This window comes from Aptenodytes patagonicus, chromosome W (assembly GCF_965638725.1).
Source record: "Aptenodytes patagonicus chromosome W, bAptPat1.pri.cur, whole genome shotgun sequence".
NCBI lineage: Eukaryota > Metazoa > Chordata > Aves > Sphenisciformes > Spheniscidae > Aptenodytes > Aptenodytes patagonicus.
The window spans coordinates 13,097,308-13,112,141 of NC_134981.1; the positions used below are offsets into that span (position 1 = coordinate 13,097,308).

The 14,834-nt window shown below is 39.4% G+C and overlaps 1 protein-coding gene across 2 annotated transcripts in view; it reads left to right on the top strand.

Moving 5' to 3' along the window:
- LOC143171899 (potassium/sodium hyperpolarization-activated cyclic nucleotide-gated channel 1-like) overlaps positions 1 to 14,834 on the top strand; it is a 211,609-nt gene that overhangs the window by 180,179 nt on the left and 16,596 nt on the right. For both annotated transcript variants that reach the window (XM_076361067.1, XM_076361068.1), the window contains one exon: positions 11,053 to 11,293. In XM_076361067.1, the coding sequence (XP_076217182.1) occupies positions 11,053 to 11,293 (241 nt within the window). The remainder of the gene's footprint in view (positions 1 to 11,052; positions 11,294 to 14,834) is intronic.

Sequence of the window (14,834 nt, forward strand, 5' to 3'; positions counted from 1 at the left end):
CTATCTTTGGGGCTGTCTGGCTGTCACTCTAAGTTATTTCCAGGGACTTCAACTTCATTTTTACCATTTGATGATATCTCTTCTGGAGCCAGCTCTGAATGTCTCACCCTTTCATTTGTAACTGAGCAGCATCCTCATGTTTCACTGTAAAACTGGGCTCCAGAATCTGCACTTTCAGTATTTTTCTACGTCTACATGCTTGTGCTCCAACGCAGTGGCCTGAATGTGGGACATGAGTTCCTTACACTCATGTCGCAAGTTGCTACTCACAACATAACATCACTGAGCCCTTGCGCCTGATCCTACTCCAGCACCGTTTTCAGTAGTTTCATTTAGAAGGCAAATTCAAATGGTCTCATAATTAGCTTGTCCCAGTCAAATAGTAAAGCAGTGGCGAGGACTGATTCAGAATTAGAAAGGGATTGTGCATCCTCCTTATCTTTCTTTTTATATCCTTCTGTTATATATAGATGTGTACATATATAGCTGACATTGTAAATATTCTAATACACGCACAGGTTCTGTCACACATTTGTCTAAGAAATCTAAATAAATAAATATTTTCATTGTTTATAAATGCTCTTTTTCCCCACTTTAAGATGCTGAATATACATAATGCAGCAATGTTTAGATTTTGTGTGTTAGATTAAGTTAGGAGTTTGCTGTTTATGCTATATCATAATATAGAGTAGGCCTTCATTGAATAGTTACAAATCAAATTAGATGCAAACAGAAATGTAATTAAAAACTCTAAACATAACTTCAGTGTGGATATTTCAAGCTCAGCTAACTGGGATTTATCCAGTATAATCAGTAAGATTTAATTTAAGTCACTTAATAATTTTATAGAGAGAGGCTTTGAACCAATAAGAAGTGTTAACCTAGCAATTAACAAGATAACAGTATTTCTGATCCAGAGCTCTTGGAGAGTTTTAAAATAACTCAGTGAACAAATCACCACTGATTTTTAAATAATTTTTCCTGGTTGTTGTTGTTACTGTGTCAGCTAAACCAAACATAGGGTGTAGATAAAGCACGTTCTCTTGAGAACTACCTCCTTGCTGACTCAGTTGTTTTGGCCATATGGGTTGCAGTACACAGGGGACTGGAGAAGGGAGGAGGGGACAAAGAGGGAGGGATAAGATGGCAGAAGGAATTTCTTGCCTGTTGCAGAGCTCATAATAAACTCTCCGTAGAAGTATTCCTAGCTTCAAGTTCTGCTCTTGATCAAACAAGTGCAAATCAGAAATAAGTCAACACAAAAATTTATATCCAAGCCATAGCTTTCTATTTCTCCTAAGGCATGTTGATTTTTTCCTGCCACCTAGTTCTTTGCTTCAGTACTTTGTTTTAGCCCCTGGTCAGTCCCCTGCTAGCTTCAAACACAGATTTTTCCTCCCTGCCTTCATCCACAAGTTATAGCCTTCCCTTTTTTCAGTGAGACAAACTGTATTGTTCAGGCATCACATGCTGTTCTGCATTCTGACTGACATATTTTACACAACAAAGCACCCAAATCGATATATTTTACCTAATAAGTCACAGTAACTCAGGCTGCCTTTGTGAAAATCCACTCTCTTCCTCTTTTTCTTTGTGGCTTGCTTTCTCTCATACTCAACTACTCTTCCTTGCAATCAGGTGAATCAAGCACTGTCCTGAGAACAGCAGCACTCTTTCCTGCACTATTCTAAAAGAAAACCATTTTTTTCTGGCAATCAGGTGAAATTTCACTGACTTTGGTGAATATAAGAAGTACTCTTCATTCAGAAGAGCTATAAGTAGCATTTGAGCTTTTTTTTTAAGGATATAGTAGAAAAAAATAGTAGCTGCCACACAGATCACATACAAGGTCAACCACAGATTGATTGGTGTTAGCAAGTGGTATCACTGGAATTTCAGTACAAATGCACAAGAATGAATATAGTTCCCAGAATCATCAGATTACCAGATAGAGGAGGTGACTGGAAGCTCCAAAGACAGTGGAAAAGCAATGCTACAGTAGATATTAACCTGTGAGCAAGCAGACTATCAAAGTTTTGTAATTATTAGCAAAACCAACTTTCTCCCATTCCTTAATCAGTTTTAGAAAAACATGACTTGTGCTTCATTCATTTGTACAACAAACATGATGACTAATTCACGCCACTCTTCCATGTACTAACACAAGTTTCTGATATAGATACTAATAGGATTTTGTAAACTTCACATCTCTTAGGATTCACCTTTCTGCCACAATTTGACGTGTTTAAATCGGTAGTCTCATTGGCATAATGGGACAACTTCAATATTTAAAATGCCTTACTAAACCAAGACTTCAGTCTTAAGTGCCACCTGCCCAAGATAGTATTTAGTAAATAGAAGCATAGAATCATAGAATGGTTTGGGTTGGAGGGGACCTTAAAGATCATCTAGTTCCAACCCCCCTGCCATGGGCAGGGATACCTTCCACTAGATCAGGTTGCTCAAAGCCCCATCCAACCTGGCCTTGAACACTTCCAGGGAGGGAGCATCCACAACTTCTCAGGGCAACCTGTTCCAGTGTCTCACCACCCTCACAGTAAAGAATTTCTTCCTAATATCTAGTCTAAATCTACCCTCTATAATGCACTAATATTAGTGAGGATAACACACACACACAAATGGGAATAAAGATATTTGGTTACTCGGGGACAGAAAACTGAAATAGTGATTTTTAAACACATTTACAAATTGCAGTTTATTCAGTTAATAAAAGGGAACAGTCTCTATAGCAACTGCTGTATTGTACAGCACTAATTCCATATTACCTTCTGTAATAAACTGTGAGTGTGTTTTTTCTAAGAGCATTCAGGAAATTTCTTCAGCAGTACAGTTCAGAAGGGAAAACCTACAAGAAATAGAGGTTGGTCAACTGGCCCAAACTTTAAGTACTTATCTGAGTTATCAGGACTTCTCAGGCTTTTGAAATTAGACTGGCTATCTCACAATTAGAGACTGCCTTAAAACATTACCTGTATCTCTGTTCTCAATTTGATGCTTCTCATCCCTTTCCCAGCTGGAAACCAAAATTAAGAGGCGTAGAACATTTCAGAACATTAAAGAAGATTAAAGCTAAATTCCCTTAAAAAAATAGCCCAGTTTAGGCATGGATGGACAGTTGAGTGAATGAAAGGGTGAATAGATAGTGTCTATTTTCTTTCTTTCCTTCTTTCTTTTGCTCTTGTTTAATCTTCTATATATAATGGAAGATCCAGAGAAGAGAAGCATGAGAGGCACAGAACTGCTCTCCCTTAAGCTCAATTAAATCAATTAACAAGCTGGGAAAAGATGGATGTCCTTCATCAGACTGACTGTATTGGAGGTTTGGTTGAACTGTATACTCTTAAAAGGATTATCCTGTATGCATTTGAATTTAATGCAATAATAATTCTGAAGCCTAAAAAATGCATATAAGGAGTTGAATAGAAAATTCTAACCAACTAGGGAATGACAGAAAAGTATGCAGAAGGCCAACATTTAATCAACGAAGCCAAGAAAACATAATTCGTCAAGTCTATATCCCTTCTGCTTGCAAATGCATAAAAAAGATTGCTTTCTCTTAGGAGGCAGCAATACTAGCTAGCATATGCACTCTTTAAGACTGACTTGTCTTAAAATGATGTGAACAGAGCAAGACAGGAAAAAAAAAAAAAAAGCTCTGCTTCCAGTCAGTCCTGGCAGAATCCAAGCAGGGGATTTCATTCAACATTTGGCTGGAAAGCATATTTATTCCTCCCTTCCTTTTGCCTACTTCCTTTTGCCTGTCTCATCTCACAGCTGGCTGGAAAATTTTCTGCATCTGGGCAACCTCTATGCAGGTACGCTGGAGGTCTTGGGGACCTGAGGGCTTTGAAAGTGTAAATACACAGGCTGTCCATTGGTTTTCAAGGCAACTAAGATCATGTGCACTGTCAGATCAGAGTTTTTTTCAGGTTTTGTGCTTTGTCTGTAAGTCAAACATGTAGGTTACCTCAGCATTCTTGGGCTTTATAATATATAGCCACAGGGGCTAGAGAGAAAGGTTTTCTAAAGCCCGCACACCCGCAATATCCAGCTATGTTAACGGAATGGCAAAATATCAAAGTTCTGATGAAAAGAGAATTGTGTTTCCCAATGTAGCTCTAGACATAAATGATGGTATCCAAGAGTTACCCTATTTGTAAGTAAAATTTAATCAGGGTCTCTGTGTTAAATGTGGTCAATGTAATTGAAAAATGGAAAAATCATGGAAATCCCATTCAAAGAGAAAAATGTACATAGTCATTATTACTTATATGAAAGCCTCTGAGCAAAATTTATTTTTAAGTGATACACTCTGTATAGATGATTAAACACAATGTGTCAAAGCAATTTGAACAATTTCAAGTGCACCAGAAATAAAGAATATTGCATCCCGTTGCCGCATGTAGATTTTCTGGCATTAAACAAGTTGTGAGCTAATGATGTAGTCATTCCCTCAGTGGAGTACTAATCCTAGTCCTCCAGATTGCCTGCTGTCATAAAACCTGTGAGAACTTAATATCTGTGAGATGCCTCCTTTCTGCCAGTTGACTATAATTGACCAATGGGTTAAAAAATTACAGGATATTATGAACGCATACAGAATATGACTCCTTAAAACCCAGCTTAAATATATTTAACCTGCTCATATAACCCTAAATCCCTAAATATAATGCTTTTTCCTGTAGTTCTCTTTTAATCACCTGCTCAGTAATTTTCCTTTTGTGAGTTATTTCTAAGAGAAAAAATAGCTTTCTTAATAAGGTGATTTCTTCCTTTCAGTGGCCAGGAAATTAAGACTGATTTAGTTTCTCATCCTTTGAAAGCAGAGTGTAAAGGAGGGACACTCAGGAAAAAAAAATTGCATTGTTAAAGTTATGCACTACAGTTTTACAATAGTATGTAGAAGTGACCTAATGAAACTAAGCAATTCTTTGATGTAGCCATAAACAGACTTTGGTGGCCTACACATAAGAAGGACACAATTTATAGATGGAAGTAGTACCTTTTATTAGCTTAAATGGATTAGTGGGAAAAAGCAAACAGATCTTTCAAGAACTTTGTCTGCTTTTTTCTAGCAACAGCTTTTTCCAGTCAGTCTAACTAAAAGCACCACCTTTATCTAAAAATCTTCTCCTGGGGAAAAGGTCCTAAAAACTCTTATAGATGCCATCATAGAAGCAGCACACGGTGGGTCACCGTCGTGCCCCTGTCAACAGCTAGGACAGCCTTGCAGCTGCCTCTGTAAATGTGACATCTTGAGATGCATCGGAGCAGTCATCCAGAAATACTAAACCCATGCAAAATTATAATACCTGATGATTTAATATCAGCTTGAAAAAATAGCCAGGAAGGCCAAGATGAGTGATAAAACTGGTACAATATAAAGGAGCAGGAGCCAGTGTAATTACCTAACCAATCTCATATAAAGCAGACCACTGCATCTCTGACTTAGTTCTTGTGTAACAGAGATCAACACTTGAACTAGATCAACACTTGCTTCGTGAAGGTCTGAATCACTTATGCCCTTTAACCACTTTAGCTATATAATGCACTCCTAATCCTTTCCTAAGGCTTCACTTGGTATTTTCTTGGTGTAGAGGTGACACAAAATCATTATTATTTCTTCTAATTAAGATATATTAGGCAGCATAATCTGGTTCCAGTCTGGCTCCAAAGAATTAACTCAAAGAAAATATGAGTGAAAGATTTTTCTTTGCATGAAATGTCAACTTTTAATTTGTCGGTTTGTTCTTTTGTTACCTTTGTTTTAAAATACAGAACTATTTCTCCTAGTACTTTCTGAGTTACATAAAACAACAGGAAACACATTCATAATCTTTACTGTTTCTTTCTCCCCAAGATGATATTTAAAGTAATACACAAGAATCTTAAATTGCAGTGCTGCCTGTGATTAAGACTGAGAAATGGATTTTATTGCTCTGAATGATCTCATATTTAAATAAAAGAACACTTTAAAGAAAAACAAAGCACATTTATTTCTCTCTCAGTAATTTTCCACCTTCTAACATCTTAAATAAGGAAAGTTTGTACTTTAGCATAAACTTTCACAGAAAACAAATCAACAAAATGAGTGCATTACTAGGATATAACGGCTGAAATTACCACATGTATTTGGTTTACGTGGCAAGGTTTTGGTAGTGGGGGGGCTACAGGGATGGCTTCTGTGAGAAGATGCCAGAAGCTGCCCCCATGTCCAAAAGAGCCAGTGCCAGCCAGCTCCAAGATGAACCTGCCGCTGGCCAAAGCTGAGCCAATCAGTGATGGTATTAGCGCCTCTGTGATAACATATTTAAGAAGGGGTAAAAGCTGCTGTGGAACAGCAGCCAGAAGAGAGGAATGAGAATATGTGAGAGAAACAACTCTGCCGACACCAAGGTCAGTGAAGAAGGAGGGGGAGGAGGTGCTTCAGGCGCCAGAGCAGAGATTCCCCTGCAGCCTGTGGTGAAGACCATGGTGAAGCAGGCTGTCCCCCTGCAGCCCATGGAGGTTAACGGTGGAGCAGATATCCACCTGCAGCCCGTGGAGGACCCCACGCTGGAGCAGGTGGATGTACCTGAAGGAGGCTGTGACCCCATTGAGAGCCCGCGCTGGAGCAGGCTCCTGGCAGGACCTGTGACCCCATGGAGAGAGGAGCCCACGCTGGAGCAGGTTTTCTGGCAGGACTTGTGACCCCGTGGGGGACCCACGCTGGAGCAGTCTGTTCCTGAAGGACTGCACCCTGTGGAAAGGACCCATGCTGGAGCAGTTTGTGAAGAACTGCAGCCCGTGGGAGGGACCCCACGCTGGAGCAGGGGAAGAGTGTGAGGAGGAAGGAGCAGCAGAGACAACACATAATGAACTGACCGCAACCCCCATTCCCCATGCCCCTGTGCCGCTCAGGGAGAGGAGGTAGAGAAATCGGGAGTGAAGTTGAGCCCGGGAAGAAGGGATGGGTGGGAGGAAGGTGTTTTAAGATTTGTTCTTATTTCTCATTATCCTACTCTGGTGTTAACTGGCAATAAATTAAATTAATTTCCCCAAGTCGAGTCTGTTTTGCCCGTGACGGTAATTGCTGAGTGATCTCCCTGTCCTTATCTTGACCCATGAGCCTTTTGTTGTATTTTCTCTCCCCTGCCCTGTTGAGGAGGGGGAGCGATAGAGTGGCTTTGGTAGGCACCTGGCGGCCAGCCAAGGTCAACCCACCACACCACAGCAGGATGTTTTGTAGCTATGTTGGTACCTTCATTAGGCTATTCAGGCTGAGCAGGTAAGGTGTGTGTATACATGGGTATATCCAGATATAGATTATATATCGAGAGAGAAAGGCGAGCAGAAGATGGAGCCGTAAGAGGACATGAGGTTCCAAGGGTGAAAATCTTGCGACAAGGGTGTGATTTGTTGGGTTTCCCAAGACGAGATGAATTCCTTTCCAGTTGGGCTGGGCTGGCTCTGTGCAGAGGAGTCACGCAGGCCTGAATTCTCCCCTCTGTCTATATCATGCTTGCCTATGAAGTTATTAAGATACGTTACTGATCACTTGTCTTTTTTTTCCAGTTTCCTTTTTGTTTACTTCATCTGCCCCACTTCTCAGCTTTCACTCCAGACACCTTTTCTCCAGGTTCTGTGCTCCCGTGCTCTCACGTTTTTCAGGAATTTCAGTTTCTTGATCTGTTTTTGGAAGTCAGCCTTCCTGCCTCCTTTTTTCCCTTTCTTCTAGTTCCTTTGTGTTTCTTCTTTTTGTTTTCCTCCCATTCCCTTTCTTAATACTCCACCTAGGTCTATTTTTCTCTTCTTCCTGATCGTGACTGGAGTTGAACTTTTCACTCTCCCAGCCTTTTCTGTGCTTCCCCACCACCGTCTATATAATTTCCAGTCAATTTTTGCTTTCTTTAGTAATTTCCTTTCTCTGCCTTCTGGACATGCAAGACAAAGTTATTCACTTTCAGAAACAGAAAACAAGCAGCAAGTCTACTGAAAAGTCCCTGAGCAAGGCAAGACAAGTAATAGTTGTTGCCAGCTTTCCAGCATCAGCCGAGATTGCAGTAATGCAGTCTCATACGAGCTGAGAATGTAGTCTGGGACTCCTCGCGTGATGCCACCGTACTGCAAGTAGTGGGAGCAGAGAATAAATTTCCCTTGGAAGAAAAGCAGTGGCTGAAGCTTTACTGAGAAATTAAGTTCCTTGTTACCTATTTAGATGAGAAGGAAAACAGGCTTTTCCTCAGCCTTTAGAAAGACAGTCAGCTGGAATCTCTTTTTTAATATTTATTCTCTCATATAGAATGTACATGGGTAGCCTGGGATTACTCCTCTTGACTTAATGACTCAGCAGGTTTCCCTGATCTTGAATGCCAATGACACTTATCTGGTAGTTCACCCCTTGCAGTGCTGTTGCTTGAGATAATTTTTGGATTCAGGCAAACAGCACCACGTCTTGCATCAAATTTTCCATGTGTTTTTACAAGCAAGACTAGTTTGCGGGGGGGTTTTAAGCTCTGATTCTGATGTCGTGTGAGGAGATAGTATTGTCCCATAGTATTGCACCAGTAGCACCTATGTCTTTGCCTGCACTGGGTGGGAGTCATAGCCAAATCACTCCTCCTTTCTTTAAGTAGAAATCTCCCAGTCATTACAAATCTCAGTGCTCTTTTCCTCCCATCTTTTCTGGTTTCCATTCCTGCCATGTATTCCTGTACATTTCAAGTTTCATGCAACCATGAAGAAGTCTGCTCTTGATCTCAGATCAGTCTCCTCCTGTCTTAATCCAGCCCATTTATGCTTAGCCATGAAGTCCATACATGGTGCAGTGTTTCAGGCATGCTAAAACACTCATAAGAAGGGGAAGTATGGCAATCAGAGAAGGTGAGGGAGAGTGAGGCAGTACAGTGAAAAGCGATGGAAGGGGAGTGTTGTTCTACTTCCATCGCTTATAAATAATTCTCAGATAAAATGTTCTTGGTGGAATCATATCCCCACTGAATTCAATTGGAGTTTAGTGATTGAATTGGAGTTTAGTGATTGACTTCAAAGATGTAGCATCTTACTCTTCATTCACTCTAACCCAATAATTCTGAAATTAAATCTGCATTAAATTATAATTTTATAAAATTATATATTTTTTGTATCTCCTTGGTTCATTCCAGAGGAAAAAAGATATTATACTTATCTAAGTATAGAGATGTGATGCTATTGAGACCAAGGTTAAAGAGAATCACTGCACTGCTCTTTGTTGAGTCAATGTTCATTTCCGCTTACAGATACTTCTGTTTCCACCTTGCCATTATATAATGACACTTTCTTGTGGGATTGTCAGAAGATATCATAAGTCTATCCTAGGAGTAGCACAAGGAAGTAATTTTGCCCTGTTTGTTTTTTTTTTTTTTAATGGAAAATAAGACATTGCTGGAGATAACAGCTTTCTGCTTCCCAGGCGCCTGGTGAGACATTTTGCTTCACATTATTTTTCCAGGTTCCACTGGATTTATTTTGAAAGGATGTAATTTCTCTGGGAAAGGCAGTTGTTTCTTCACTTTCAGATCATGCTCATGCCTATTAATTGCCTCAGTAGCCAATGGCTTCCCTTCAAAGGGAGATTCCCACATCCTTCCCAGATGCAAGTGGACTGATTTCAAGAACCCATTATGGTTTTGATGCTTATACTGTGGAATTAGCTGAACTTTCCCATCATGTCTGCAAGCAGGATATCAGATGGTGGGGGTGGGAGGAGAAGGAAGGAATTTGTCTGAACAAGCATATCTGAACTTGCTGCCCAGAGAGCAGGCTGCATGGGATATATGAGATATGTAAGTATGAGACAGCAGATGCATGGAAAGTTGAAAGAGCAACATCCAGCAGGAGTGCAAGGGGCCTCAGTCAAGGAGGTGAGAGCACTGGTAGGTGGGATGTCTCCTTTACATCAATCACGAAGGGTTTTCTTGGTATAAGAAATGCTAGGGATGCTCCTCTGACACTGAAATAATATTTAGCTTTCCAAAGCAGTTAAGTGACTGCTGGTTGTATTTTTCTTTTATTTCTTCTCTGTGCACAGATGATCATATATGCTCTTCCTGTCATGTTTGGGTTGCTAACTCAGTAGATGTTGCCTGCCTGAGCCCCTCTTCATGTCTAATACTGATTAGTCCCAGTTCTTCAATACACTGTTAAATCTGTATGACAACTGACCATGTTCATTTTCCTAAGACAAAGTAAGGTCTGCAAGAATTAGCTTGAAACAATTTGAAATTCTTGAAATTCTTTCAGGAATTGTTCATTTTTTTATTTAAAGCAAATAGGACATTTATAGCTTTTTGGTACTAATACTTTCATGTAGATGTGCTCATAGTTGGCTCTGTAAACGTAAATATTCTTGGTGGGAGACGCCCTTAAGGCCTCTAGCAGTCTTAGGAAAATAGTAGTGCTTTCTGCATATAAAGGTTTACTGTATATGCATTTCTTTGAAGGGCAGGAATGTATGCCTCAGTGTCTATAAGATGAATTCAATTCTGGGAAGGAAATTTTCCTGTTGATTTCAGCTAGTCCTGCAGCTAACTATAATGTGCATTTATATTACCACTGCAGTTGTTCCAATCAGAAAGATGTTACTGGTGTAATGTTTCAAAAAACACAGGGCTAAACTTTCTGCTTGCATAACTTTTATCACTTAATATAGTTATTGCAGCAGCTAATCTTGTTGTCAACCAGTGTAATTCCTATTTTATTTTTATCTTTCTGTCATCTTTTTTCCCTTAAAAGCCAAGGGAAATAATAAATAATGTGAAAATCACCTGAAGAAGACAACCTTTGACCTCAGTAATACAAATCAGTATTGCACTCTTGTTTCAATCACTTCAGTAGAAACAGATTAAAATGTAATGAAAAGATTAAAAAATTAGGCACAGAAAGAAACACAGAAAAGTCCAATAAGAGCATAAAGAACTTATTTGTGAAGAAAGCAGAAAGTCTTTTCTCAATGCCCATCATAATGTATATATTTGCTGATCATTATTATCATTATGTTTCCTTCCCATTTAGGAGATTGTCAACTTCAATTGTCGGAAGCTGGTTGCTACAATGCCTCTTTTTGCTAATGCAGACCCAAATTTTGTGACTGCCATGCTAAGCAAACTGCGATTTGAGGTGTTCCAACCTGGTGATTATATTATCCGAGAAGGGGCTGTGGGTAAAAAGATGTATTTCATTCAGCATGGTGTTGCTGGTGTCATCACCAAATCCAACAAGGAGCTGAAGCTGACAGATGGCTCTTACTTTGGGGGTGAGTAGGAAAAAATTAATTATAACATTGGAGTGAATGCACTAGAATAAAACATGTTCAGATATCAGACACATAGAGACATCAGAATAAGTCTACTGCGTGTCTTTTGCCTAGATAATTCCAATTGCGGTGAAGAGTGCACAAAATATTTCTGAATAAGACATTCAGATTCTGCTTACTGTTGCAAGGATAGCTACTGAAGATACAGAATGACCTTCCTGAATTTTCAAGTTACTTTGAATTGAGCACTGTTATTTAACAGACAGTATTTCAATAAAAATGTAATAATTTCCATAGTAATTTTATAGCTATTTAAAGGTAAAAGAAGCAGGATTCATCTTCTTTAAAAAGGGATGCAAATTTTGAGTCATAAATGTAAAGTACTTCTAAAAGGTAAAAATCACTGTAAGAATCACAAAATTAGACTGTGGTTAAAAGACCATTATTTATATGGGATAGTTTGGTATTCTTCATGAATATTTCAGGCTGTTATTAGTGCTTTTTTACTGAATTTTAGCACACAGCAATGTTTATCCTTCCAGTATATACTATGAGAAACTGGAAACTATATGACTAGATAGCTCTCTAACAGATGTATATTAATAAAAAACAGACATGAATTTTAATCCAAATTAAATTCATCTGGTAATCCTAATGAAAAATAGGGTTTTATTTAGATGAAGACATCTGAATTTTTATATTTGGATTAAAACAATCTTTTTTTTTTACATATAATAATTGACTGGTATGAAAATGTTGTTCCTTGTGACTGTAAATTGTCTTTGTGCAATAGAATAGGTGTCTGCTTCTGTGAGCAGTAGCAAGGCTGGTTTCCAGAAGCTGATTGAACATTTGCATGTACCACTACTGCCAATGATGGTTACAGTTAGTTGGTTATTGTATTAATTTTCTGTTGAATCCCATGAATTATTCCATAACTGAGTCAAAAGCCTTTCAGAAAATGTTCAATTGAAAGCCTAATCAGTGGCATTTAGCTGGTATACAGAAGTGGGAAGCTTAGAAAACTGAATTGGACTCAGTGTTTGAATTGGGCTATAGAGTTACTTAACTAATCCCATTTTAGAATAATACGCTAAAGCAACTCCTACTGATCTGGCCAGCAGGCCTTGTCACTCTGCAGTAGCCTCTGCAAGGTGATTTGTAACAGTATTTGTAGAAGCACTTCAGTAAAGAAGTCTTGTGCTTATCCCACGGGCTTAAACTGTAGATGCTGAAGACAGGAGATTAAGGAGAAAGAAAAGGTAAATGCTGAGGATGAAGAAACAGAGCAACCTTGGTCCTGGTCTTCTCTATGCTTAGCAGTGCCCTAGTTTATGAAAATGAGTTTGCAAGAGCCTGTGTGCTGAATCTGGCCATAATACTCCTCTGAACCAGCAGAGGATCAGAGGAGATTGGACATGAAAGTATTTTACATAACTGTCAGCCTGTTGTTGCAGTGCAAACAACTACTTAGCTCATCCTGTTCATCTGATACCCTTCTTAGCAGGAATGCAGACAAAAAATAAGCTATTTGCAATATCCAGACACCACAAGAACTTATTACACTGCATACCAAAGCGGTTTTGTTAATCTAAACTGCAGCTGGGATGAGACAAGGAGTGCAAAAATAGGGGCAAATGCATCCAAACCCTAACAGCTGCTGGGGCAAATGGGAGATAATAGCTGCTGCTTGATGTAACGAGGAGAGGAGAGGGAGAGGGAGAGGGAGAGGACAGGACACAGGGAGAAAGAACCTGAGAAAGGAAGTGCCCTGAGATCCAAAGTGTTGTGATTCAGATCTGTTTTAACAGAATACCATATAGCATTGTGAATTCCCAGAAGAGGGTTTCAGACCCTGGAGAAGAAATACCTATTTGACTGCAGCTGAAAAGAGAGGAAACAAGCTGCACATCGGATAACTGTGAATTGAAAAGGTTTGGTTTGTCAAAGCAGAAAAAAAAATTCTAATATTCTCTTCTCTCTGGAGATGTTCTTTCCCTGAAATGTATATCAGAATCCGAGTAAAGCTTCCTGACCAAAGCAGACACAAGAAATGCTGCACAGTGGAATAATAACAAGCTGGAAGAATAAGCCTTTGTTCAAATCCTAAGACCAATAACCTCTTTTTTTGCCTAATGGAGACATGCAAAGTCTGAGGCTGAGATACCAATTAAGAAGCTGCAGCTTATAACTTCAACTTCAACTGTATAGCTCCCAGTTGTGACCCAATAAATCAATATCAACACCTGTGCTCTCACAAGCAAGGGAAGGACACACAGGTGGGAGAGGTATGCCATACCTAAATGGATCTTTTTTCAATTTTTAAATGTCTTATGAATTGGAAGTTCACAGTCCCAGCTCAGAGATAAACTGTTGGATGTCAGGTATGTCCCAGAGTTTGGGTTTCCCAGGGGCCCTGGCTCTGGGGAGATTCAGGAAGCGTCCCTGGAGACGCAGTCTTGTCTTGAGAACTCATGGAGGGTTTCACTGACATCCCACCTTGGATTTGGAAAATGTTTATCAAACTTACAATATTTAAAATGTTTGGGTATTGACAACATTGTATTAATAGAAAACTTCTGACACCCTGGAGTTGTTGGAGAACTGGAGGTTAGTGTGAAAGCCGTGATTTAACAAGAGCCAAAGCAGTATTTGGGAGAGGCTTGAATGGAGACTGTTGGGAGAGTGAGCCTGGAAAACTGAAAGTTGCAGTAATAAAGAGAGGAAACAGCTGGAGGTTTGAAGACTGAGATGCTGCCAAACATTTAAATTCTCTTGCCTGATCTTTGTTCTTAATTAAAAAACAGGCTTCCCTATGGATCTGGGTGTTATAAGTCACACATGAAACTAGATAAACCTTACAATTGCTTAGAAATTCTCAAAAAGAACGTGCCTGGATAACCATCAATGGAATTGATTAATTGGGCTACATTTCACCTCTGCTTTACGTTGATTTTTGAGGGAGGTGCAGAGTGGTGACTCTAGAGAGCCCTCCATAGATCTGGGCTTGATTACTGTCTGCCTCTTTCCTCATCTGTGCTCACTGGTTTCTCCTTTCTGGAGGGAAGGAGTAAGTACAAGACAGTAGCCACAGAGATACTGTGGTTTGTTCATTGGTATTCCTGTGGGAAGAGCATCCTATTCCTTAACCTTCATGTGTGTTCATAAATCTAATTTTCTTGAACTTTGTGTGCAGGAGCATTACTTAGTCCAGCAGTGTGTAGGATGCTAATTTTGATCCCAACAAGTTTTTTTGTCCTTCAATATCCTAATTGAAGGATATTATCATCCTACATATCTACTTCAAGTACTAGTATGAATTTGAAAGTAATTTCTGGTACTATCCTTTTCCCTAGGCCATGTACCCCCCTACCCTCACCCCCACTTCCCCTTCGACAGAATACACAAAACATGTAAGGGAGCAAGTGAGAAATACTGACTAGTCTACACTCCCTCAGATCTGCAGTCAACATACCAAAAAACAATGTCCCCCAATTATTGGAATAACAAAATAGATATATAAATATGTTCAGGAAAAAAG